General features: G+C 45.1%; 1 protein-coding gene across 4 annotated transcripts; it reads left to right on the plus strand.

Moving 5' to 3' along the window:
* Positions 1-966: 966 nt before the first annotated feature.
* mrtfba (myocardin related transcription factor Ba) lies at positions 967-27,756 on the plus strand. Of its 4 annotated transcripts, none has more exons than XM_083994281.1 (17): positions 967-1,144; positions 6,417-6,504; positions 10,302-10,572; positions 16,251-16,316; positions 16,532-16,587; positions 16,753-16,828; positions 17,197-17,358; positions 17,455-17,621; positions 17,769-17,885; positions 17,969-18,216; positions 18,842-19,013; positions 20,117-21,151; positions 21,239-21,331; positions 21,664-21,813; positions 21,953-22,084; positions 22,261-22,321; positions 23,299-27,756. In XM_083994281.1, exons 3-17 carry the CDS (start codon positions 10,410-10,412, stop codon positions 23,838-23,840), a joined length of 3,240 nt encoding a protein of 1,079 aa, XP_083850407.1. In that variant the 5' UTR covers positions 967-1,144; positions 6,417-6,504; positions 10,302-10,409; the 3' UTR covers positions 23,841-27,756. The 4 variants fall into 4 exon arrangements, with proteins under 4 accessions (XP_083850407.1, XP_083850408.1, XP_083850409.1 ...); XM_083994282.1 differs by having other exon boundaries at positions 17,458-17,621; XM_083994283.1 differs by lacking the exon at positions 10,302-10,572.

The raw sequence follows: 27,756 nt of genomic DNA on the forward strand, positions 1-27,756 counted from the left end.
TAAAAGCTGCTCAAATACCACAAATGAGTAGCACATATTGCAGTAAGATGAAGTAATTGTTATGTAAATGTTAAATCTATACAAATTCTCAAGTACAACTGTCAGTTGGTAAAAAGCATATTTCCCTTTAATTCACAGTTTTAAGTCTCACAAACTCAGTAACTATTGAAATGTACTTTATCCATACCTTTGCCACAGGTTTTACTTACACTTTACAGTTTCTTAATGAAGTAGTGTCCTAAACTATAGTTGAACAACATCCACTCCAGCGGGGCTGTCTTGATATCAGATTTTCACAACATGATAATCATTGCCAAAAGAATAAACTCAAACAAGATCTACAGGGGAGAAAAAAGTTAACCATGAAATTATGCTACCAGTCAAATCCATTCTTTGTTGATTGTGTGTTCTGTCTCGTTCCGTTGAATACAAGTGTAGGGAGGTGGAGAGAGTCTGTAAAACTATTATTAATTTTTATTTTTCCAAATATCAGCTATTGTCACACCCCTATTACAAAAGCATGCTACTGCCATTGTGCTCAGTATTTAATGCTCTCTTTCTCTGCCTTTTTAATATTTCCATGCAGGCTCATCACATAAAGACTTGACACTTTGATGTCAGCTTTATTTCTCCTCACAGTGGATGTCCACCTTTACTGAGGCAAGTTATTATGCAACAACATTATCAAAACATACAGTGGGATTTAAACGTCAGCTCTAGGAAAAGCACACGTGGTACCTGGGAACACAGTTTGTATCATATGCGTAGTCATGGTGGTATGGTGGTGATGTTTACTATTTAGTTTTACATTATCGTTGTCCATCAGAGAGATAGCTGCTGTCTGATCAGCAGAGAGGACGCTGGCTGGTCCCTGCCATGGATGTCCCTGCCCTCCTCCTCCTCCTCCTCCTCCTCCGCCACGCCCCCTACTCTTCCTGCCGACAGCGTCATTACGTCACCCTGCATCCGAAGCACACAGACCAGTCGCAGCCATTTTACTCCGCGAAATAAACTTCAATCTCGTCGCTGGGGCGAAAAAAGGAAAAGAAAAAAACAGCAGACAGCTCCGCTGACGTTCATGGACATCTCGTTGTGAAGCAAACCTCGGACGCAGGCAGTCTGGCTTCAAGTCTCCACGGTTCAGGTGAGAGCACGGGACCCCGAGGCGGCGCTGTCTTGTTTTTAGCATGTTAGCCCGGGATAGCTAACCCGAGCTAACTGGCGAGAGAGTGAGGATGTGAGGAGACTGTTGGTGCAAGCAGGGACACGGGCAGCAGACATGGGCTGGGTGAGACTACACAGTGGAGCTTGGACAGGGACTATTTGACTCTAACTTATGTGAGATAAGTATTTTAATCCCGGGTATGATAACTTAGCCATGCAGGCGCCTCGTCTTCTTTTATGACCGCCGCTGTCTGCCACTCACTCACCTGTCAGATTTTAAGTAGCTAGCCAGCGTTAGCTTATCCCACACCCACCTCCCCACCCACCTCCCCAACTGCGATAACACTAGCTGTGGGGGAGCCGACTGCCATGTCAGCCGAGGAGACTTCCCAGTTTCAGCTAGTTTGTTTCAAGTCGCCATGTGCTCTGCTCATGTGTGTTTATTCCAGCTAACAGTTAATTACTCCGGATGCTCTCTGGATGTGGAGGCATGACATTTCAGTTTCAGTCTGAGTTGGTCGCAGCATCGAGTGGCTGGGTATTAAGCAGCCCCCCCACCACCATCACCACCCACCCGCCCGCAAGAAAAACCCCGATGATGTTATCGTGTGGAAGCGCGGAGTGAGGTGAGGTAGTGCTGCAGCAGATCCAAACAGGTCGCGGTCTGTGTGAGTCATGCAGACGGCCCCAGGATGTGGTGGTTTCGGGGAGGGGGTGTGGGACACAAAATGCCCAGTCCACACACACAGTCTGTCATTAAAACGTGTGAATTATTAGCGTGGACTTAAAACGCCGTTCATATGGTTGGATGGCAAAGTAATTATCCCAAGGGCTGTGAGCCATGTATCCATGTGTGTTTTGCTTATTCCAACCTCCCAGTGCAGTATTGGTTTGCAGGAGGCTGCTCACGTCACTGTGTGGAGTGGGTTTCCATGTCACTCCCTGGGGCAAATCAAGGGAAATTGAAACTGGATACCACAATGCAGTGAGACATGTTTGCATTTCGTACACCAAATGTAGGCTGGTCTGTTTTTTTCCCCCTTGCAGTGATTGTGGCAAATCAGACTCCTACTGAGATGCAGGGAATCATTATCACTGACATGCTAGAGTTATCTACTCTTTCGCAGGAAGTCTGCACCGAAGCACACCACCCTGGGCGTTTTATTCAGATTTGTGTTCATTTCTCGAAAAGCTGCTTTACATAACAAGCCTTTGTGCCTCCGAGTTGCAGGCAGCGCTCTATTAACTTGTGTCTTCTCTTTTCACATGAAGGCTGTTGAAGTTTGTCTATGCAGCTGCCCAACTGGACTTTCTTATCTTAGGTGTGACTGTCCCATGTTTTTTTTGGCTGCGGGCCATCCAAACCTTGTGGGTTATTTTTTGTTTCATGGTCCAGTTCCTTTGTACTGTTTTTGTAGGATCTTTTCAGAAAAGTCCACAAAGGCAGCCAGGAAGGAAACAACACCACATGTGTGTGTGTGCGAGAGTGTTTGAACAGAGCAGAGCACCGACTTCACTCTAGTGAATGAGCCGCAGTGATGACATCATTTCTGTCTTATCTCTGGATAAAAGCAGACATTTTTTTGGGACAAGACATGGTCTATTTACGGCTCAGAAAACTTCACAGTGAGAGCAAAGTTCGGCACAGAGTTGTTCTTCATGTTACGTTTCCTTAGTTCCTACTGCACATTAGGGCTAAGTGATAGTCCTTTATTTTTATAATGCCAATTCACAGAATGAACAGTATTATTTCTTATAACACAAGCACAATCCTGTTAGATGTTAATCGCCTTGAGCAGTGATACAAGTTATAATTCTGTTCAACCCTAACCCAGTTGAGGAGATTCCCAGTCACTCGGGGTACAGGATGTCTCGTTCCAGACAAAGACTTTGACTTAGGGTTGGGCCTATTTTTTAAATATTTATTTATTTTAGTTGTGTAACGTCAGTGTTTCTTCACAACATGTTTTTTTCATAGACAGTTGTCAGTGGTGTGTTTTATGTCCCTTAAACAGAAACCAGACCCACTTGACTGCCGGTTGTTTAGCAGCTCTCGGGCCGCGGCTGCAGATTTCGGTTATCTCTTGCTGTCAGTTGAGGGAATGAGTGTGTGAATGTGAGCGCTTGAAGCTACTTTATCACTGCGAGTCTTCACAGCTAGGCCTATTTGTAGTAAAGTTGACCCCATGACCTCTTCCCGTCAGTATGCCGAGACCGGGAACTGGTGACTTCTCTGTGTTTGTTACTGAAGAGCTCTGCGGTTTTAACAGTTCCCATTCTCTCAGACGGCTGTGCAGTTGTTGGGATTATTTAGTGAAAAACACCGTTGAGAAATATTTGGTTAGTCTCTGACTGAGTATTAAGGGGAAAACCCAGCAGAACCCCAACCTGCTAATGCTGCAGATATGAAAACATAAACGAAACTTGAAGCCACTGATTGTTGTCGGTTTATTAGAGCATTCACCATGGTTATTTTGTGTGATCCAAGATAATAGTGTTGCATTGAGCTTCACTCCATTGGTAATGTGCGAAAAATAACTTTAAATCCCCTCTTAAAGGGATAGTTCAACATTTTGGCAAATTTGCCCATTGCCATAATCTCTATAGTCATAGGAGTTGGTTCATTACGTTTAATTGTCGGTGCATGTTGTTTTTAGACCTGAGGGGCAGAGACGTGAGCTGCTTGGCGAACACAATGGAGGTGAACGGTACAGGTCCCCTGTCCCTCAAAACTCATTAAATACACAATCCAACAACTCCAAAACGCTCTTGTGGAGAAGTTGTGACCTGCACATTCACCACGCTATGAAATAATCATGTAACATTACGAGACAGAGTTGTTTTCGAGGCAAATGCATAGCCGGGACTACATTCCAGATATGGCTGTGTGTCCACGAGAGTGTTTTGGAGTTGTTGGATTGTGTATTTGATGAGGGACAGGGGACCTGTACCATTCACCTCCATTGTGTTCACTGAGCAGCTCACGTCTCTGCTCCGCTGATCTCAAAACAACATGCACTGATAATTAAAAGTAATGAACCTACTCCTATCACTATAAGGATTATGGCAATAGGCGAATTTGCCAAAAATGTTGAACTATCCCTTTAAGTGAAGTCTGTTGAAAAATGGCACTGCCAGTGTCCCACAAGTAAAACGTCTCATTTGGGAGTGTGTAAAGAGGAAGTATTTTTAGCTCCTCGCTGGTGGAGCAGGGATCTGAGGATGTCATCATCACTTAGTTTATTGGATGTTTTCGGGCCCACACAGGTTCCTTCCTCCTTGTGAATTGTCCAGTATTTCGTCAAGATCAGCTGCCACCTCTCTGTGGCAGCTGGGCAAAAGTCCAGTAACTCCTCTCTCTGTTTTCCTCCGTAGCTGCACAGACGCTGATTGAAAATTAACTTGTGCTGCCACTGACTCATGCTCCGTGTGTCCCTGCCTGGCAAACCCCAGTATCAATTTGTCTAGAGAATAATTCTTCGCTCAGATGCGACGAACAGCTGTTTGTTTTTGTTGGTGTTTTTGTGGCGATGACTTTCTTCATTAATTTGTCATAGTGACATTTTGAGCGCATATTTAACAAGAGGGGAATAAAAGGCTGGGTGCTAACAGGGAAGGGATCGGAGCATTTGTTAGTTTCTCTGTAGTTTCAGGCAGCGTACATTGTTGATGATTGACATAAGCACGGGCAACTGCAGTGACCTCATGTGTTGCAGTATCTGTGCCCTTTTTAAAATACCAAACACACCCAGTGGCAGAATAACACGGCTCTTCTTTGACTCGTCATGTAACATATTTGTCAACTGTCTGAAACATTTTTATAGCCGTGACCTCACGTTTGTTGTCGAAACCTGAGTGGAAAAGTAAAACTGTATTCACATCTGAGAGCAGCAGATGCCCACACCTTTTGATTTCGGCGGCGTGTTTATACATGTTTTTGTGTGCGTGTGTACAGAACGTATGCATTGGCCTTTGATGAAACACATGGTACTTGTTGCCCCCCCCCCGTGCCATTAAAAGAACAGTCGAGGGCAGAGCGACACGCAGCGCCCGCCATCTGGATCTGCTCTTTGATTCGGCCGGGCCAGCGCCGCTGTTTATCCCACAACGCCTCGTCAGCCGTGACAGTTGTTTGTTCTGCCCCCTTTCTCCTGCGCACTTGTTCACCCACCCTCAACTCACCCCCCCGCCAGACTTCACTTTGCCCACCAACACGAGCACACACACGCAGCGTGCGGTTCTGTCTGTAGGAATCCGACTGTTGCTTTCTTCTTTCTCGTGTGTTTCACTCAGAGCAACTGAAATCCATCCATCAGAAGCACTTTATCGTTACAGATTTTACGATGCTGTTGTCAGGGAGGAACCCACATAAACAAAGATTACAAGCACAATATCAGATCCTGTGTTGTACAAGACCATTATCTGCCCTGAGTATCTGTAAACTGATCCGTCCAATCAAGCCTGATTCAGTTATCGGCTCCGTGCGCTAGATGCATGTCCGTCCTGAGAGCTTCTGTGTGCAGCGGATCGATTCTTATTCAGAGCGTCTCTCCTTCAGACGGCACAGGGATGATACATTACAGCTCATCTGTACCCAGAGTTTCTATTGTCTATGCATGGATGATGTTCTTCCTTTGTCATATTGATGACTGCAGGTTTTTTTCTGAGACTGTGAACATCCATTTTCAGACCTTAATGCACCATTCTGGGCGTGTGTGTGTGTGTGTGGGGAGGATGTTTCATTCAAATATTCATAAGTGGCACTTGTGTGTTTTATTCTCTACAAATCTTCAAACGCATCTAGTATTTCAGCAAAAACAGCATTTGGTGCTGTGTTTTTATTTCATCATGTTTTAATGGACTTCGGTTTTATAGGGCTAAAACCTCTCCAGTTCTTCTCTAGTGTTTATGTCTCCATTTTTTAATGCTTTAAATGTTTTTTTAAATGGGATGTTTCAAATTACCATCAGCAGTGGTTATTTGTTTGGGATGAACAGACAATGAGCCTTGAACAGGCAATACGACAGGACACTAGAGACATAAAAGAGTGGTATTGTAGTTGTACTAATGTTAGAAACAGAAAATCTATGAAAAAGACATCACAGCACTGAACAGTGTTGGATTTTGATGATGTAGAAGCGCTGGACGCTCGGTGTCACAAGATGTGACCAGAAATAAGAGAAATCTCTCTCTCTCTCTCTCTCTGTCTTCAGCTCTGGCTTCACTGTGTTCTCTGTCCTTTGTCCCACCAGGTTTGACTCCATGGCTTAGCGTCACCCTGCACAGCAACTAGCCCAGACTTCTCTCTGCTCTGTCCCTGGCTGTCCTCTGTTACTACCGGTAAGAATCTACCCAATGATGATTTACAGTCAGGCACTCAAATGAATGTGTATATGTCTTATATTATAATATACTGCCACTAATTATTACTACTCCTGTTATTTCTTTTGTTATTATTGCTCTTCTTAGGTAAAAAAAAAAAAAAACAGTATTGAGTCTTGACAAATGTCTCCTGTACCGGTAAATATGATTTAATTGGTTCATTTTTATTAAATTGAACATCATCGTTTCCATGCATATCAATATTCAAAGTTTCTGAAACATTCAGAATAACCCGTTTACATGCGGGAGCAAACAGGATTATTCCTGTATATAGCCCCGCCCCCTCCACTCACTCGGACAAACAGTCAACATTCGGTGACAGCTGTCACAGTAGGAGACATTTCACAGGAGGCAATTCATGGTTTTTGGAGACAGAAAGATTAAATATCATCTCGAAGTCACCAAAACTTAACTTAACTTTACTGCTATGGCTGCCGTTTGCCACGAAACGCCGATAGCGACGGGCTAACTTCTCAGGGTTTCCCGTAGCGCTTTCCTGTTAAGGCGGCCGCCTTAACAACAAAGAGCTGCCGCCTAAACTAACGTCTTAAAAAAATAAAAATGCAGCGATATCCCCCCCCCCCCCGTCGGACGATTGCATAACAGCAGCGCGTGGTGAAACCGAAACTTAATACGGCGGTTGTTGACTTAACTTAGAACAGATGTAGACATCCTTGTTAAGTTTATCCACGTTTAGTTGGTGTTGTGGTCTACTGCATAACTTTATCCAGAGCAGACACTTCTCTTGGTTGAGATGTGGCTTGGGAAAGGGTTAAAAAAAATCCACCCCGTCGCCCAGCCTCTCGGGATACCTAGTGTCAGAGTTGCATGTACTCCATGCACACCGTTTGACCATTTAAACTTAAAATGTCAAGAAAAAACATATAAAAACGAATGAAAACTGACTAACTGCAATGCATTTCAATGGACGTGGAAGCAGAGAATGTCCGAGTGTATGGGCTAGCTATGCGCACTGTGATTGGCTCATCGTATTTGGGGGCGTGCCTTAGCCATAGGTCAATTGTAATCAATTGGGATATCCCGATCAAAACAGCGACGTACGGACAACGTCTCGACGCACGGACAACGTCGTGACACAATGCGCATCATTTCCGCTTCTTCTTTCTGTATCCAAAAACAACAACAACAACAACAGCAGCAGCATGGCGATCTCGCTGTCCTGGTGCTTTCTACTGTCTACAAAAGACATGATGGTCATGTCTTTCACCACCTATGAACTGATTTGTTTCGTCCTCGCTCCAAAAGTGGTGTTATCTTGCGTTTCGCCATGTTTACAACAAGTAGTTCCTGTTCTCAAAAGACCAAAAAGGGTTATTGGTGTTTACATGGCTGTACACAACCAGGTTATTAATATGGTTATGAAAGGGTACTTGACTGCATATAAACGTAGTCACTGATTTTCTCTTTTATTTGATCCCATTTAACATGTTGTGGGTTACCGGTACATATACCTACATTAGGAATTGGCAAGTAGGTTTTGCCACAGGCACACGTTTTCTAATCCATTAGATGGCGGGCCAGAACATAATCAAAAACAGATTTAAGTATCTGATTGATAAAATTGCAACTGGAGTACAGATTGTTTTTGATCACATATAAAGCCTCTCCTCCTGTCGGGCTGCTGAAAACCAAGAGAGAGGAACAGCACTTGACGAGGGTTAATGTATGCAAACAGTTTTACATGGCCCGGAAAATTCAAAGTAAAAGCCAGAACAGAGCAGGATGCCTGGTTTGATTGTGATCTACAGGAAGTGCTTACACATGACACATTAATACAGATGCTGTTACTGGAGGTCTGGTCCTGCACTTCTGTCACAGAAAACCCACAGATGTTGAACAGTGTGTAGCTTGGTGTGTTGGTGCCACTTAATCACCATTAAGGGGCCAGAAAGTGGCTGTGGGTCTGGGGCCAAGTTTTGAAGAGTGGAGGAATTTTCAGGCGGTGGCCAGATCTATTGTGCTCTAATTCAGATCAGCAGTAAAGGCCAAGTGAACTGGGATTGACTCTCATGGAAATACGTGATGTCTGGATGGAGGAGCTAAACGTACACACACCCAAAATGTTACAGATGGAGCAGGTTACTACCAAGTGACTGCACGCCTGAAAATTATAAGGCACCGTATCTAGTTTAGTTTAGTTTAACTTTAACTTTATTTTCCTCCTTAGTGGAAATTTTTCTTCAGCTTCCCCCACATAAAGTTACACTACAAACAAAAGACGAATCACATGAAACCTCCTCCAATACCACACAGACAAACCATGCAAGTAGGCAAGAAATGACAGCAGCAGTGCATTAGAATAAAAACTGAAAACCTTTAGAGCACATACTTAAAATCAGGTGCATTTATTTGCTTAAAGTGCTTGTATGGCACATGGAATAAAAGATTCCTTGCATATATTCCTGCATGCCCTTGGGACCCTGAATGGGAGCAGGATCTATATGTCCTGACTATGAAATAACTGACAGTCACTTTATTTATGATGTCTCACTCTCAACTATCAGTCAAACTTAGATTTAGTGTTTTGAAATTTTAGCTAATACTTTTATTCCAGTCAATCAGATTTGATCCTTTCATGCAAATGTTGTTGTTTAGACAAAACTAGAAATAATATGGAACTTTATTTATCTCTCTCTGAAAATATAAAATCCATATTTCACTGATTTACTCTATGTGTTTGAGTTTCTTTATTCCCTTGAAGGAAGTCAGATGGTCAACAGCTCAACAAGGGCTTATGTTACAGTTTTGTTTTTTTAGGGAGATGATGATGATGTTCGGTGTGAACTACAGCGATCACTGTCGTCCTGACCTCCAACAGAATAAACTCTTCAAGAGCTGGGATCATAAAATTTAGATGGAAACCTCAAACCTAAGAAAGAGCAGCTTTAGGAGCCCAGTATGTGTCTTTACACAAACATACTTTAATGTACTTTTTAAAGCTCGGACGAGAAAAGCGAGCGATGATAAAATACGGTGGTATTTGTTGTCTTTGGATGCAGAACAGCGTTCGGCAACCAGAATGACAACATTTACATGTGCTGTAACCAAATGAGTCCGCGTCCCAGAGTCTTCAACTGTCTAATGGCTTTGGCACTTCAAGGGCCCGCAGGGGGAAATAGAGACAGCCATAGGAACACGGCGGCTCTCGGCCAAAAGCAACACATCAAGACAGTTGGTAAAGAGTACTTATGTCCAGGAATGGATAGTGTGGGTGATGCTGGAGAGCGATAAATAGCATACATGTTCAGACTGAGCAGTCTGTCATCTGCTGGTTAAGAGGCCGTTGGGAAGCCATGGATACTAAAGTGTTTGTTTTGCTCCCCGAAATGTTTCCGTTCCCTCTGTTTGAAACCGCCACAGCGACGTCATATTCCAGATTATGAAGCCCATCTGAACAGAGAGAACATTCATGCGCAAACTGGCGTTGTTTCTCATGAGCAGCGGTTTGAAGTGATTATTCAGTATAATGGCCAGCCCAGCTCATTTAATGAATAATTTGGGCTGCGACTGAGCTCTTCCAGATGGCTGAAACGAAATGCCACCCTTAGCATTTCAGCAGTCGGGCGAAGTCGTCATACCAACAGGATGATGATGATTATTCTGAATTACTGGTGCTCAAGAGGAGCCCGCAAAATATCCCTGAGTGATGTGTTCCTCCTGTGTGAGAGGAGCAGAGCCGCCTTCACTTTTTTCTCTCCCTAACGCCTCATTCTTGTGTCCTTGTGTCCACGCAGGTAGCGGCGAGACATATCACAAAGGGTACGGTAACCAGCACCACTGTCGCTTGCCTGGGACCCTCCCCTACCCCACCCCCACCCCACCCCGCCCTCTCCGGAGGCAGGATGGATCCCCAGGCTTCCCAGTGGCATCTCGTACCAGAGGGGGATTGTGGGATGCCGGGTCTGCTGGTGCCCAGTCCCCAGAGCGAGGCGGTGACCCATGAGATGGAGGAGCTGTCACTGCAGCCCACACAGAACCTGCCCCCGCTCAGCGAACGCAAAAATGGTGAGGACACGCCGCTGCACGGGCGCTCAGCCGTGTAGATACATGCACCCAGATCACACATTAACTCAGCTCCAACGACAAAATACCTTTTCTGTCTCCTCCTTTGACAAAAACAAAGGAGGTGCCTCTCAGGAGGGGATTCAATTACACTGGTAGAGAAATACATGAAGAAGATTGAAATTGAGATTTTCTGTGGCAGTTTCACCCTCATAAAGAATTTGTTAACTCCTTCTTCTACAACTACTACTTTTACTACTACTATTACTACCATGTTTAAGACACATCAAATACAAACAGAATCTGTTAAAACATTAATTCAGACAGTCAGACAGTTACATACAATATGAAGCTGCAGCTCTTTATGTCACAGTAGCTCTGGTAGCCTGTGGGTGTTACATACTGAGCTACAAATGAAAACATAGTCTGCAAACTTTTCTGAAAATACTGGTGTTAACCTAGATAAATCCAGCATTAACTCATCACCTTTAAGTGCTAAAAGAGTTCTTTCCAAAATATAATCATCCTTTAATGTCCCAGTATATTGCATGCGAACACATGAGTGATAGATATGAGTCAGCAAAAGAATCACAGTTGCTGTGATGTGTTCATGACATCATGCTTTTGTTTTGTTGGTAAACTGGCATCATTTAAGTCTGTATCATCATCATCATCATCATCATCATCATACTCATGCTGTAATTGAGACTTTTATTATTGCGACTCTCATTAATCTCGTCGCATAAAATGATGCTATTGATATTATCAACTGGGGAATTGGCATCATTTTCTGTCTCTTGAGGTCAGAGCATAAATATTACATCACCACCATGCTTTTAGGTAGTATTATGATTCACCATCTGAATGGCACCTCTTCCCACAGATTTAACTTGTGGTCAGATGAGTAGTTTTCCTTATGTTTGCCTGGACACAGCCTGTCGCTCACAGCTTTCTGCATCGGTGACATGAGTGTCGGTCCAGTTTAATCACACACTTTAATTCCTGCATAAATATGACGATTGAGGGAACATGTGCTTCAATCGTCATATTTATATTAAAAAAAGAGTCTTCAGGCCTTGAGACCTCCTCCGTCTTTTCCTCTGCTGTGCATGATGAAATGATCTTCCTCATGTTAACCAGCCTGTGTGCTTCTCATCACCCTCACGCTGCCTGCCGGTGTTGTTTTGGCTTCCACATGCGAGCGACTCGGGACACTGATGGATGGGCAGACGACTGCGAGACTTTGGGAGCCGGTTAGATTCGCTCTTGCCTTTGCCAGTTCCTAATCACGGCTTAGATGGCGTAGCGAGATCTGTGGAGTTCAGTGCTAGTGATATTGATCGCCGTGCTGAGAAAAGATCTCATTTGTCTGATAGAGTCAACAACAGGCTGTTTAGCCAGAGAGCCGTTCCAGACTGGATTAAACACGCTCTGGATAAACGCAGGGATTTCAGGCTTTTGTGCACAGAATCCTGCGTTTGCTGCACTGTCTGCGGGAGAGCGCAGTAAAACGTCTCGACTCTCGACGGTGGAAAAATTTCTGAGGCATGTCAACAGTAGTAGCTCACACTCATCTTGGCTTTTGTCATTTCCCCTCCAGTAAGAACACACACACCTCATACTTTCCACCCTCTAAGACATCTCCAGCACTTTGCCAAGCGCAGATTCCCTTCCCTCATATTGGTTTTAACAGGCAGGTGTTAATCTGTCCACCGTCATGACAGGTGGGGGTGTCGTAGACCACTGTAGACATGTGAGACTGCAGCTCAGGGTCCAGGTCTGTCTGTCTATCTGTCTGCAGTGAGGAGGGGGGGAGGGAAGGAAGTGCTGCTTTGTCAGCAGATCTGAGATGCCATGGTGCAAGACTTAAGTTAGTGGTGACAGGGAATGAGAGTCAGTCATAAGAAATAACAGGAAGCCTGTTAATACAATCAGAGAGGCTGGAAACAACAGTTTTATAAAATACAAAATGCCAATCACTGGCTCACGAAGGCGAAAGTTTTATTAATCGAAAAAGTTTGGGTATGCAGGAATTTTGAGAAAACGTTATGATTAATTTTAATAATATATCTGTATATATTACTATTACTGCACTGGGTGTGTATTAAAATGGACGGTCGAAGGCAAACATAGAGCCACAGAATGTAGAATTATGAGAGGACATAAAGTACTGAATAATACCTGTAATAAAAGTAGTTTGACAAAAAATCGTGGAGCAAAAATGAAATATTTTTGGAATTCAACTTTAGTCAGATGTTTTAAAAAGTGAGTCATCACTGGGTTGAAAAGTAGGGAAACAAATGGCCCATAGGACGTGATAACTTTTCTTTTCTTCTTTAAAGGAAGATTGTGACATTTTGGTAAATACGCTTTTATTGGCTCTCCCTCTGAGAGTTACATAATGCACATACCACTCTGATTTACCTCTGTGTCTCAGCAGTGCAGTAGTTAACATGTTGCATAGTGCAAACGTGTAAGGTCAGTTGCTGCTCTGCATTATGTGCTGGATTTTTTGGCAGACACTTGAAGGTAGCTTCAAGACACAAAAATCAGCCCACTTTGACTTTTCAGTTTTTATTTTGGATTAAACAAGCAAACAATCTTTAGAGGTGCTGAGAGCAGATTTTTGAACTTTTAGGTGTTGCTGTGCTAAAATAAGAAGATCTAAACCTCTCCTACAAGTTTCTTAGCAGTTTAGCAAATAAATGTAGCTAGTTCTAAAATTGCGGAAGGATTCCTGCACTAAAGGCATCATGTGATTTGTGGTTGACCTTTTTTTGTTATGTTTGACTCCCAACCTCTGTCATTTATTGACTACAGGTGAAACTCACACATTTTTATGTTGAAGCCTGTGTTTCCGCCGTGGACCTACCAAGCAGGCTGATGCATACATGTGTATCTGTGTCTGTGTAGTTTAATGACTCAGGCGAATCATTCACCGCTCTCTCCTCAGGTCGACATGTGTTTGTCAGGCTGAGCAGAGTTTTTCCCAGAGAAAACAGAGGACAATGACCCAGACTGGAAGTCACTGTGAATCACCTCAAAGTAAAACGTCCTCTCTGCATACCTTTCTTCAGCTATCCACTGAGTGTAGTAGGGGGTGAAATGCCAGCCCCCACCCCCCGTCCTCTGTCCTCTACCTGTCAAACATTGTTTGTCAGTGTTTCTGCAGCAGCCGGTGTTGTTTCTCTGGAAATGTTTCACCACAGCTCTAATTGGAGCTAAAGTTTCATTTTTTCAGGCTGGGGGTTATGACGGGTTTGCGTATGATGCAACCAGTGGTTTATCTCGATGATAATGAATGGACACATGCTTGTTGAGACCAGCTGCTTCCTGTCGGAGCAAGAGATTGTGTTTCACTGTAATCTTGGACACGTCCCTTCCTGTAAATGGAGAAGTATTTGTCCATGCGACCAGTGTTTAAGAGGTGCACATTTACACGTCTTTACGCGGACCCTCCTTTTGTTGTCGGCCCACTTCCGAAAATCAGGTTAAAGCTCTCAAGTGCTTCTGCTGCTGCCACGCGGTTTTGCCTTTCAGCACGAAGCCGCACTCGTTGTGTTTTCAGTCGGTGCTGCTGACTCATGTTTTTAACTGTCTCTCACTGGTTACAAGCTACCAGGGGACTCCTTCACATCTGGCCGTGTTCGGATCGCCCACAGCCAGAAAGTACCCTATCACAGACCGGCTGAGTGAGAGAAGGGGAGGAGGGGGTTGTGGCCCTGTATTAAAAAAGAAAGAATAAAAGTTAGGGAGGGATAGAGAAATAACGTGTTGATGCTTTGATTCTTCGAAGTTGCAGTGCTGGATTTTCATTATTCAATGGATCATTTTTTTGAGTTTATATGAGACATATTTTGGACTTGAATACAACGGCTGTCTCACTGGGATCAAATGACTTAATCAGTGAGTTGTGTTCTGGACTGGAGTACAGGACCATGGCCTGTATGGAGGTAGATACACTCAGCAGCTGCTGTGCTGCGTTCAGAGCACGAGCAGGTGAGCACTCCTCTCCGATTGTTGTTGTGATGCTGATTGGTCATTTCCAGTAGGTTAATGCTGTTTCCAGTTTGTCCTGGGAGAGTTGGAGGTTATTAAAACATAAGTAATGTGGGCACCAGCTCTATAATCACATCAACATTGATATTTCATTTTGAATTAAATCAAGTGGTGGTGGGCGTCTTTATTTACCTCTCTTAAATCATCTGCCAGTGTTGTGTTGTTTTTGAGTAGGAGTGGTTGAAACATTTAGGCTTTAAGGAGCTTTGTGAGTATATCTTAACAGAAAGTTACAGAGACACAGTTGGAAACGCCACTTCATACTGAAAAAGTTACTGAGGACTGAAGTTGTCCAAGGCGGAGAATCAATATGTGGCGGTCAGTGCTGATATTGTGGTGGGTTGCCACAAATGAAGGGTGCTCGGTTCCATCGCCCACTGGTCATTATTAGCGGATATTTGTTCTGAACAGTTTGAGCGTTGGTTTCTGCCGAGGCCGTTCACAAGTGCCAATAAGGTGACGCTAATCGAACGAGACAATTTCTCTGTGCACAGCTAAACCGGTTTTAACGGCTTCAGCGATCTGAAAGTTCAAACAAAGAAAAAGTGATCAGTTCATGATACATTAAATTAGTTTTATCTTAAACCCCTCCCAGGTCAGCAGTGCCATAAACAACATCAAAGGATGACTCTGCTTTGGTTCTGTTTTTTAATATTTTTCAATAAAATGTCACTAATGAGTAAATTTACCAATTTTACCATGTTGACAACAGCTGTTGTTGTGGTTTGCATGGTTGTTGTCGGCCCTCTACTTCCTATCCCATGATGCTTTGGTTTGACGAGCCAGAGTCTCTATTCCTGACTTGGTGTGTGTGTGTGTGTGTGTGTGTGTGTGTGTGTGTGTGTGTGTGTGTGTGTGTGTGTGTGTGTGTGTGTGTGTGTGTGTGTGTGTGTGTGTGTGTGTGTGTGTGTGTGTGTGTGTGTGTGTGTGTGTGGGTGTGGGTGTGGGTGTGGGTGTGGGTGTGGGTGCATGTGTGTGGCAGCTCTGATTGTAAATGCACCATGCATCTATAGATGTATACTGTCAGGGCAGAGCGTGAAATAATCAATGTAATGATTAATATGTAGATTCTCTTTGTGCATTTGAATGGAAAAATGGACTCCAGAAAAAATGCAAATTGTTTTTAATGTGTGTTGCTTAAAAATATTTTTTCTTTTGTCTAAGTAATTGTACAGCTGAAAAGAGAGGTGTGTAACTGCAAGGGTTAGAGGTTAGTAGTTACAGGATTAAATACAAAAAAAATACTTTTTTGATAGTTAATCAATAATATTGGAAGATAAATAAGAAGTCTTTGAACAGGCTCCTGATCAGTGATCAATAGCTTTCAGTTCCTGTTCAGAGCACCTGAACTACAAATAACTTGGTGTATGGGAAGCGCTGCATTATATGATAATGACTTTATTATTAGTGTCAGCCTAATGACTAGAAAGCAGGATATGAGTCATCCGTCGGGGGTAGAGAGAGGTTAGTGGTTACCTCCTCTGGTTCATTTCATTTTCTTCCCTTTTCCATGTTCATTTTCCCTACTTTTATTTCCTATATGCTGCCCTATCAGCTTTCTTCCGTCAGTTTTCTCCTTGATCAGTTTTTTTTCTATAACATTTTCTCCTCTTTGCCTCCAGTCCTGCAGTTGAGGCTTCAGCAAAGGAGAACCCGGGAGCAGCTGGTGGACCAAGGCATCATGCCACGTGAGTACCAACCCAGCTCTGCTCCATGTGCTTCACTCTCAGAAAAGCTAATGTGGAGTGGGTGGGAGTGTAATAGTAAATGGCAACAAAGTGGGACCACGGTTCACACTGATAGCTGAAATAATAAACATGTTTACTCTCTGTGTTTCACATTTTTTGTCTACAGTATGATTGTGCTCCAACTTGTGCATTAATGTAAACATCATGTCTTATAGCTCTCAAGAGCCCAGCGGCGTTTCATGGGCAGATTCGCAGCTTGGAGAGAGCCAGGGTAAGGATCGTAGTTTGGAAAATTAAGTGCCAAACCTGAATTTGAGAAGTAGAGGGCTGGAGGAAGTGCACTGTGGGGGTTTTAAGTTGCTCGCCGCGGCAGAAAATAATAGATCATGAAAATGAAGCTACCTTACTGATGGCCCTGTCGATACTTTTCTTTCAGACCGAGAATTTCCTGAAGCACAAGATCCGCAGTCGTCCAGAGAGAGCAGAGCTGGTCAGGATGCACATCCTGCAAGGTACTGAGACCTCTATAGTTAACAATATGTGCACGTATAGTTTTGTCTAGTTGTTCCTGTGGACCTATTAATGCACAGGAATAGAAAGACTTCTCACACTGAAGCATAAAGAGTTTCCTCCTACTGAAAATATGGTCAGCAGCGGGGGGCCATGCAGGCAGGAAAATACTGAAGGACTCCAAATCCTGTGAAAATGTTCAAATATTTATTTAACATTTCAACCAAAACTAACTTGAATTTGGCATCAGACGTACTGCTATGAAGGAATTCATCTTTACCAACATCGCAAACAGGCCGACAATCTACCATCTGACATGATACAGTGTGACAGATACTCGGCGTGACTGTTTGTTTTCTTCGTCCTCCAGAGACTGGAGCAGAGCCCTCGTTACAGGCCACCCAGATGAGGCTGAAGAGGGCCCGGCTGGCCGACAACCTGAACGAGAAGATCGCCCAGAGGCCCGGCCCGATGGAGCTGGTGGAGAAGAACATCCTGCCGGTGGATTCCAGCGTCAAACAGGCCATCATCGGTGAGACGAGACCCAGCAGGATCAGCGTTTTAGTTTCTGTGGTCTTTGAGGGAGCTGACACAGAGGACCTGTCCTGCACTTTGTCTTGTCTCTCAGTAGGCCAGGTGAACTATCCCAAGGTGTTGGACGAAGACAGCAGCGACGCCCTGTCCCCGGAGCAGCCGGCCAGCCAGGAGTCTCAGAGCTCCGTCCCCTCACCAGCACCAGAGACGCCCTCTCCAGCTCCTGCACCGCCACCACCACTGCCCAGCCCCATCATCCAGGTTAGAGAACCAGCACCAACTGGTCTGTTCAGCATCCCCAGAATGTTTTTGTAACTTGATAACATTGATATTGGACTTTAGGGTGTTTTATTAGAAGTTGAGTGTTTGTTTTGCAGTTCTAAGTCTCTTTATGTTTTTCTTATTCAGGCCGTCCCCGTTGCTACACAACCAGACTTTATCAAAGTGATTTCTCCCAGTGAGCCTCCCGTCATCCGCCCACCTGTCACCCCTGCTCCCTCCAAACCAGGCCCGACGCTGGTCAAAGTAAGGACAGCACCTCCTCTCACCCGTGAATGCGGTGCCGCTGGACAAAACTCAAATGTTAAAATATTCCCTCCCTCCAACAGCAAAGCCAGCAGAAGACGCCCTCGGAGAAGAGCCGCAGCAAGAAGGGCAAAGAGCCGAGGTCCAGGGTGAAAAAGCTCAAATACCACCAGTACGTTCCTCCAGACCAGAAACTGGAGGCCAGCGAGGCGCCCATGGACTCGTCGTACGCCCGACTCCTGCAGCAGCAGCAGCTGTTCCTCCAGCTGCAGATCCTCAGCCAACAGCAGCAGCACTACAACTACCAGACTATATTACCAGCACCACTCAAGTATGTATATGCAGCATTACAACCACAAACTGCAAGTTGCATCTCCCAGTAGGAAATAAATAACTGCGCTGTATTATTCATACACAGAGTTCTGCTTCCCCCACCGCTGTTGTAATGCGTTTTAATTTTAACCTTTATTTTTTTTTCCTCTAATCTGGTCTGGCTCGCCTCCATCACTCTTTATCTGAACACGCCTGAAAGCAAGCCAAATATTGTTGTTTTCAACAACCCAGAGGGCCATTAGCTAGTTTCCAATAACAACTCTGTGTCTAATCATATTAATAACTAACAGGATGTTGTTTCACCAGCTGCTGTTTTCATATACGTCCCCTCAGCGGCGGCGTGGCCGAGCTCTCTTTGAACTGTGTACTGTGGTTTGGTCGACTGGCTTTGTTAGTGAAGCGCACGGCACAGGATGGAGGCTCTGTTCATATTGGTAGCAGATTTCCTCTCTCTGTATCCTCTCTTTCGCTCCTCTCTCTTTCCAATTATCTCTGCAATAATAACCCTTTTGTCTTTTTCTCCCACCTCCTCTTCCTCTCCTGTTTCTGATTCATGGGAGTCTAAATAATTTCCTCCGCTTACAATGATCTCAATGTTTTTTTGTGTCTCCTCCTCTCTGTAGATCAGTGGCAGAGGGTCAGAGCAGCGCCGGCAGCAGCCTGCCAACCTCCATTGTTGTGTCTTTGCCCACTGCCCCTCCGCCTCCTCCTCTGCCTTCAGCTCCGGCTCGGCCAAACAACTCGCTCTCTAACCGCAAGCCAGGAGTGCTGCCTGCCAACCTGGAGGAGATGAAGGTATTTGGAAACCCATTTGTACCAACAGTGCCCCAGCAGTATAAAAATCATTGGAACAATCATAAACTACAGAGTCTCTGACCCTCGTGGCTTTACGAGCCTGCTCAGCTGGTCAAACCAAACTGTATCAACTTATTACACTAATAATAGAGTGTTGAAATCTGACAACTCTACACTGAACAAGGTTTTGTCCTGGAAGTTTGACTCTATATTTTAACCATGTGCTATTCATCTTGGAGTTGTGTGAGAACTATCACCTGTGTCACATTTTAACCTTTAACCTGTAGGATTATCTTTTTTTTTTTTACTCTGCTACACATTTTTCACACCAGCAGTTAAAGGAATGTTTCAATATTTTGGGAAGTTTTGGGATTATTTGCTCTCTTACCAAGAGTTAGAGGAGAGGACTGACATCACTCTTATGTCCGTGCAGTAAACATGAATACAATAGAATGTAAACTTTATTTGTTTGAAACCAAAGGGTAACAGAAATGTATCTACAACGCTCAGACCAGAAACAGCTAGCTTTGATTGTAGAGTTGTAGGAAAACAAATCTGTTGAGTCTGTACAAAACCTTGAGTATACAAGCAGAAAGTTGTGTTTTTTTATTGTGGTTATATTATTATTATTACTTATTCTGTAGGTCAAAGATTTAATGTGGTTATTAGTTAGTGGATGCTGGTAGGTGGATTTCCTTCTAGTCCCCTGTTCAGCCTTTATGCTAAACTAACCTACATTTCATTTCATTTCATCTTTTTTATTCAGGCATTCCATGCCTGGAAATGAGCAGGATGTAGATAACTTACTTCCCCTGCCCCTTAATCATTTCCTTTTGAAATTAATCTAGATGGTCTGCCAAATTACTTGTAAACAGAAAAGAAAAGAAAACACATGCAACTCTGTTATGGCCAATGACTTCGTAATAAAAATAAATAAAACATTAATCATAACTAGAGCGACTACCTGACCATTCCATATTTTTTATATATTTAGTGAGCAGATATGAGAGTGCTATCTGTCTCTAAACATTTCCAACTCTCTCTTTAAAATCACCTGTGTTCTCCTCCAGTCGCCTGAAATGACTCTGTTTATACGTCTGCAGGTGGCTGAACTCAAGCTGGAGCTCAAGCTGCGCGGCCTCCCCGTGTCAGGGACCAAGACCGATCTGATCGAGAGGCTGAAGCCTTTCCAGGACAACCCCCCCACCTCCGCTCCCGCCACCGTTCCCCCTCCCGCCACCACCTCCTCCATGCCCATGGAGGTCACCACCACTACCACCGCCCCCGGCGCCTTAGTCGTCCCAATCCAGCAGGTGGCTCCAGAGAGCATGAGCGCCACGCCGCCCGTCTCACCCATCCCCTCCGACCCCTTCCTCCTCCAGCAGCAGGACGTAGGCATGTCCGAGGCTCTCGAAGCACAGATGGTGAGCTCCGGCTCGGCAGGTCCGCGGTCCTCACCGCTCCCGCCTCTCCGCGTCCCGGAGGAGAAGGACAGGAGGCTGCATGAGAAGGAGCGGCAGATAGAGGAGCTGATGAGGAAGCTGGAGCAGGAGCAGAGGCTGGTGGAGGAGCTGAAGATGCAGCTGGAGGTGGAGAAGAGAGGCCCTCTGTCTGTATCACCCAAACTCACCTCCATGCCTGCTCTGAGTCCTCTTCCTACTCTCCTCAATTCTAATGTGGTAAAAATGGAGGGCGCCGTCCTGTCGAACTGTTCATCTACCGCCACTTCCATCCCCAGCTCTGTCTTGGGCCCCCAGGCTCTCACCAGCCCCTTACCAACTGTGGTGAAGCTGGAGGACGTGACTGTTTCCGCCGGTAAGCCCATCCAGCTCCAGACCCAAACCCAGCTCATCACCCAGATCCAGCCCCAGGCTCAGCCTCAGGTCAGCACCAGCCCACAGCTCATCCCCCAGGCGCAGAGAAGCCCCAAGCTGCAGACCCAGGGCCAGCCCCAGCCCGCAGCCCCCGGCCTGCAGCAGTTCTTCATCAGCCACTCAGGAGGAGTCTCCCAGGTCCTGGGTCAGCCTCAGACCCTGCTGACCGCGACTGGCCAGGCCGGGACTCAGATTCTCCTGCCAGTGTCACTACCTAACAACGCTACTGCGATCCAGCTGCCCAGCACCACTGTCAGCCTGCAGGTGAGATTTGGAAAAGTGGACATGTAGATGCAGGATTAATTTACAATGTTTTGCTCTTACATTGTGGTTTTTTTTTCTGAATCTCAGCCTGTTCTCCAGGCCTCAGTCCCTCAGCTACAGAGCACTAAGATGGAGACAGCGCCCAGCCAACAGATGGCCAACCACAACCAACTGCTACAGGTGAGTGACGCCACATAACTAGTTTCAGAAAGCAGTGTCTCTTGTAATGTGTCCTGTAATGGATGTTAACTGGAGAACTGCTGCCGATGTGGATTATATTCATGTGTGACGGCTACAGAGAGGTTGTGATGATGTTGTGCTTTTAGTTCCTGTTTTGTTACAACATCTAATGTCTGAAGAGCACGATCGACATGACTGGCCCAGCTTTTATTTTGGAGGGGTGTCGGTCAGAGGGAATTTTTGTGACTTCAGTTATCCGTCTTGTTTTTGCTGTGCTGTTACAATGACATCAATCCAAACAGCCGACTGATGACTCTCTCGTGTCTCGACAGACTCTGACAATGTGCAATAATACTACTGGTCTGGAGAACCAGAATCGGCCTGAGCTGAATCCCCAGTGTTTCCTGAGAAGCTCCCCAGAGAGCAGGCTCTCTCCACGGGCTTCACCCAACCACCACATCTCCAACGGGCCCATTAATAAGGTATCAGATGAGTAATTACAGCGAGTGGAGGGGGTCAGTTTAGTTCAGTCTTTACTAATTACTGAAAACGTTTTGAGATGATTAACACTTTTCTCAACTTGTGTCGGTTCAGTTCTTGACTCTCTTCTCCCTCTCACAGTCTCCCTCCCCGCAACCCACCTTCATCCTGCAGCCCACATCTTTCCCTCAGCCTCCCAAGACAAGGGAGCCTCCCCGCTACGAGGAGGCTGTCAAACAGAGCCGCAACATGCACATCAACAATGTCTCACAGGTTAGACATCCACCATCAACAGCCTTGATACACACTGACGGAGCAGGAACAGCTCGGAGCTCCAGCTGCTCCGTCCTTCACTGAGCAAAAAAACAAAAAACAAAAACATACAAAGTCTGTTTTCAGTTTCTTCAGCCTTGAGGAATTGTTTCACTATCTTCTGTGTGTCTTCACAGGTTCCCACGGCAACCAGCCAGCAAATGGACGACTTGTTTGACATCCTCATAGAGAGCGGAGGTAACAGGAAAACAGAAAACTGAGCTAACTCTTTTCACAGTGGACCAGAGCTCTTTATATAACAAAGTGTGGAGTGTTTTCAGTGTAGTGTCATTACTGTGATGATGATTTTAACACAGGGCATATTCTGCAGCTGCCAAGGCCTGTGCTGAAGCAGTCTGGAGTAATTCAACTAATATTATAGGGAAGATAGGAGGTGTAACATATACTGTGTACACATTTAATAGTTAAAATTAAAAATATACATTCATTGAGTGTTGCCAATAGGTTACCAAGTAGTCAGACAGGTTGAAACAGTAACAAAACAACTGGTTTCTTCCTCTGGTACAAATACAAACTTGTCTTGGTAGATTAAAAAACACTGTCACAATATCCACACTGGGTCTTATGGCGCTTTTACACTAGTGTGGTATGGCACGGCACGGCTCTACTTGTTTTTTTGCTTTTCCACTACTACCTGGTAACTGGAAAACAGCCCTGGTTCCAAGCGAGCCGAAGCGATACTGAACGTGACGTCGGCCGACTGCCTTCCACTGATTGGCCAGAACGTCATCACTGCTGGAAGAGTCGCGAGCGCCACTTCCGACACGAGTCAATCAAACCCGCTAAATTTAAAAACACACCAACAACAGCGCCCACTGATCTGTTATTCTGTCATGTGAGTTAAACGATGCTGTGTAGAAAACCAGCTGTGGTCCATGATCGAGGTGCAGACGAGTGAGTTTGGAGCTGATGAGAGGATCGAAAAAAGAGAGAGAGACGATGTGGCAGCAACCGCCGTGATATGACGACCCCGCCCCCGCTGGGGAGGAACTATGATGAACTCAACTGTAATGGAAAAGCACCTAAACCGAGCCGTGCCAAGCCGTACTTTGTGTAGTGGAAAAGCGCCATTAGTGTCCTTGAGATACTATTTAAAGTCTCATCAATTGATCTCAAAAATGATCTGTAATGGTTTTCTTCTCACTCCTTTCCAGAAATCACACCCTTCATCCAGCAGGACGCCCCAGTGTCTCTCAATAAAACCCACCCGGTCACAGCCAGTATCACCACCCTGCCCGTCAACACCGTCCTGTCCAGACCGCCTCCGCAGATCCACCTGGCCCCTCCGCCCAGCCTGAGCCCCGTCATGGACCCCAGCCTGTCCAGCCTGTCCGGCCTGTCCGGCCTGTCCGGCCTGTCCTCTCTGGCCACGGACAATCAGCTGGAGGCCTTTCTGGAGGGGACGCTGGGCGGGACGTCGCCCGCCTCGGACCCGCGCACACAGGGCCTGATGGAGGAGCTGCAGGCCCAGCTGATGGAGCAGCAGCCCTACTCGCCCATGGACACGTCGGACCTGTCCTTCTGCGACTCCTCCTCACCCCCTTCCTCGATAAACATGGGTCTGTCCGACCCGGCACTGGACAACATGGAGTGGCTGGACCTCACCATGCCCCCGGGGCCCGCCGGAGCGCTCACTCCGCTGGGGATCCCATCAGACTTCCTGGACACGCACGACCTGCAGCTGCACTGGGACTGACGGCGCTTCGGGTGAGATGGAACGACGGAGGAGAGTTGGGCTGATCCGCTGAGCCGGGAGCGAGAGATGGATGGATGGATGAAGAGAAGAAGAAAGGGAAAGATGGCTGAGTTTAAACATTTAAAAAAAAAAAAGGAAACAAATGAGGAAAAAACCTGGCACCCGTGTGCTGTTATCACTCTGTAATACATCCAACCATCTGTAATATTCCCACTAAACTACAGTGAGAGACACTGTACAGGCAGTGCACTGACGGAGCTGAACTACAAGCAGGAGTTTGCACAGCTTTAAAAAGAGGACCCGTCGTCACTAAGGAGACTGATAAAGGGATTTTAAACAAAGAAGACTTTGATCGATGTCGTGATTTTAATGACGCTTTACAGAATGGAGGAGACAAAGCCAAATGAAGACTGGTAGCATGTTTGTAAATACTGTTAAACCACACTAATACACCGTGACTCTCTCTGGGTCAGAGCCTGAGCACAGCCCGAGATTGTCCAGTTATTCCTACTGGAGGTTTTTTTGCTGGTGTCTGTTTTTACTGTGTTAAGTGCAGTAACTAAATGTGTAAAAGGCTTCCTATAGATGACATGTCGACCTTTAATCCACTGAGGCAGACTGTGCCATAAGAGGCTATAAACGCTGGTAGTCGCAGCAGAAAGACTACAGACTAAATCTAGTTGCGATTTAGATTTGTTTGAGTGTGGTCTGGGACAGGAGTTCTTTAGGATGTCGGTGCTGCCTCAGCTACTGACCACTTCACCGGGGGAAAAGTCTGAGCTGCTTCAGCCTGTCTGAGGCGCCGGACGGTCAAACCCGTCTGTTCCCTTTATGATTCGAAGCCAGACGTTGCTCAGTCAGTCGCTGAGCCAGGTTTTAAAAATCGCCCCCCAGCTGAGAGGAGGTGGAACCTGTTCACACTGGTCCACTCTACCTTATACTGTAGATTAAATGTGTGCTGACTAATCTGATAACGTCCTATCAGATGTGACTGTTTTCCCTCTGACCTATGGTGACCCCCCCCCCACCCCGCCTGAGGTCAAGCTGACGAACGACTCTATAGAACAAAAGACTCGACTGCAGTCAGATGACGAGAGGAGGAAGCTCCTCCATCATTCGAGAGCTATGCACTAAAGAGGCGGAGAGATCTAACGCCGCGCCTCATTCACCTCAGAACAAAAAGAAATGTGAACTCTGCATATCCAAGGTGATCGTCAATATGAAGTGATCAATATATCCAATGATTGTGGTCAGCGTAATCAAGTGGCCAATCACAGAGATACAGCAGTTGTTGTCCAAGTCTCTTATTTTGAATGTACTTTTGAAAAGATATATATAAGAAAAAAAAAATAGGACTTAAAAGTTGGCAGCTTTTTTTCCTCTGAACATAAACTGACAAAAAAAAAACAGTAAAAAGGGAACAAATGCAGACACACAACCGTAATAGGTGTGGACTGTGTGTATGCTGCAAGTTATATTGAGAATTAAAGATATCTTTGGAGACGATGAGCTTTATATCTAGCTGTCCTACAGTATCCCTGCACTTTGTCTGTGTGTGTGTCTGTTTGTTTGTCTATGTGTGTGTGTCAGGGTTGGAAACCGCTGCAACACTAGCCAACAAAGGTGCCAGTTAAAATGACCTGTAGCTGATCAGTCGGGCCGCTTCACCAGCCCGTTCATCCAGTGACCGAGTGTCACATGAAGGCAACATCTGGCCGGTGGAACAGTCTGATCATGTGACGCGTCAGCTGCTGCAGCCTGTACACGACGTTCGCTTCCCAACCCTGTGGCTGTGTGAGAGGCAAGCATGTCTGTATGTCTGTATGTGTGTGTGTGTATTTGTCCTCGTCCTCCTGTCTCTTGCATGTACATCCGTGCGTGTCTCCGTGTGCATGATTGTATTCCCGTTTAATCTCTGGGCTGTTTCAAGCCCTCCAGTCATATCAAGAAAAAGTTTCTAATATCTATCAAACCCAATCATTCGCTCCGCAGCCGCCGTAATTCCAAAAATGTAACTCTTCAAAAGGCTTCTGATGACTGTTGTACTGTTTTTATCTGTGTTGTTCAGTGGGTGTGATGCAGTCAAAAACGCACAGACACCTTTGAGGTGTGACATGCGGCGGGGCTTCAGTGAAGAGGGCTCAGCTCCTTTTAAAGCCGTGATTAAATATAAATGTTTATTTTTAATGGATTGCATCATAACCCACTCACTGTATGTTTTTTTTTACCTAAAAATTGAGTTTCTGATTTGGGCTAAATGTTTTTTTGGGGGGGTGGGGGGGTGATACAGTCTCACTTTATGGCACTTTCAAATAATGTTGCTCTTTTTCTAAATTCTCTTTTTCATAAGTCGTGGTCATTGAAATTGACATAATTAACCACTTGATTGTGTTGTAACATCTGTGGGCACTAGAGGGCGCTCGCTGTCCAGTTGTGGAATGACGGCACATTTATCAGTGGCAACTGTTACTTCAGGGTCATTTCTAGCAGAAGAAAAAGTAAATAAGGCTGTTTTTTTGTTTGTAATTTTTCATTTTTTTTGCATTCTCTGCCTGTATAAATGCTGACTTGCTGTTCACATCAGCAATAATGTGGAGACCTGAGCAAAATGACAGAGAGCCCTTCATGTCAACACTGTCTTGTCAAACAAACTCTCACGCTCTTACTGCTGCAGACACGTTTATCATCAGATCAGGTCGCGACGCTTGGATGTCCCACTCACATTGGACCCCCATGAACCAGTCGGCCAAATACTGTACAGACCTGCTTCTGGCCTGTGTTGTACGTCGTCGCTGTAGCTACCTGTGTGCAGGTCTAGTTGTGTTTCTTCTTTATTTCCACATTGCTGCGAGTGTTAAGTTCAATATAGGATAAACAGTAAGAGTCACTAGTTGATTTATATTTGTGTATCCTAAAAGAGGATGTTGAGTTAGTTGTGTTTCTTTTTTCTTTTTTGCTCTCATATTTTGATATTTTGTTGTCTAAATGGCAGTGGAACATATTATCATGTTTTGTTATGATTTTTGTTTTTTGAGTGAAACGTAAAAAGGAAAACACATTTTATTCTTGTTTTCATGTTTGTGTAAAATCTGTAAACGGATATTTCATGTGTATATTTTTGGTTTGCAGAGTTATTTTTGGAGTTTTGTTTTCATTTGATTTTGCATATTGGACATACGCAAACCTCTTGGCTGCAGTAAATCCACACACGATTTACACTCTATGACGTGACACCACTTTAACCGTCGGACAGGGATAGCTGAAAGCAATAATGGCTGCTCTCCCTTGATATACTGTACTGTATGTCAAGTCCTGCCTTGAGTTTATTCATGGACTAGCCTTTACTGCATCAACAGTAACATCTTCGTTTTTAAAGCTGAGAAGCACTTCATATCTGAATATCTAAGTGAGGGCTTGTTTGAGAAACCCCTCTTGAGGTGTGTGGAGGCGCCGCCAATCAGGCCTCCGCACGTCGACCTCGGCTCTCCTCGCTCCAGCTCGTCCTTCACCCGCCTTCGCGCCGTTAACTGTCGTGTGTGTGCGTTGTGTATTTCCAGGTGGAGGAGCCGAACTTAAGAACAGAGCTCCGAACAAGTCGTCTCATTACTTAACATGTATTCCGGGCACATTAGTGGAAGCACAGGCGAGAGGCACCGAGGTTCTCCACCCTCATCAGTTTTTGATTTAGAATCTCCATCCGTAGCCGAGTCTCCTCTCTTATCTCCACCACCCATGCCATGCCTCTTGTTGTTTGTAATGCCATATGTTTTGCACATTGTGTATATATTTATATAGATGTAATGCATATTTTTATACATGTGTAACATCCATTGGCTCCCTATTTTGTAAATACTCAAAAAGATGTATATAAGTACTGTATGCCTTTACGTGTCAATAAAATTTGGTGTACTGTGAA

The sequence above is a fragment of the Trachurus trachurus genome (assembly GCF_905171665.1).
Source record: "Trachurus trachurus genome assembly, chromosome: 19".
Classification (NCBI taxonomy): domain Eukaryota; kingdom Metazoa; phylum Chordata; class Actinopteri; order Carangiformes; family Carangidae; genus Trachurus; species Trachurus trachurus.

Coding starts and splice junctions, on each gene's coding strand:
- mrtfba (XM_083994281.1), top strand. CDS start 10,410: ATGGATCCCCAGGCTTCCCAGTGGCATCTCGTACCAGAGGGGGATTGT. Junction 16,317..16,531: donor GGACCAAGGCATCATGCCAC/GTGAGTACCAAC, acceptor CATGTCTTATAG/CTCTCAAGAGCCCAGCGGCG. Junction 16,588..16,752: donor GCAGCTTGGAGAGAGCCAGG/GTAAGGATCGTA, acceptor CTTTTCTTTCAG/ACCGAGAATTTCCTGAAGCA.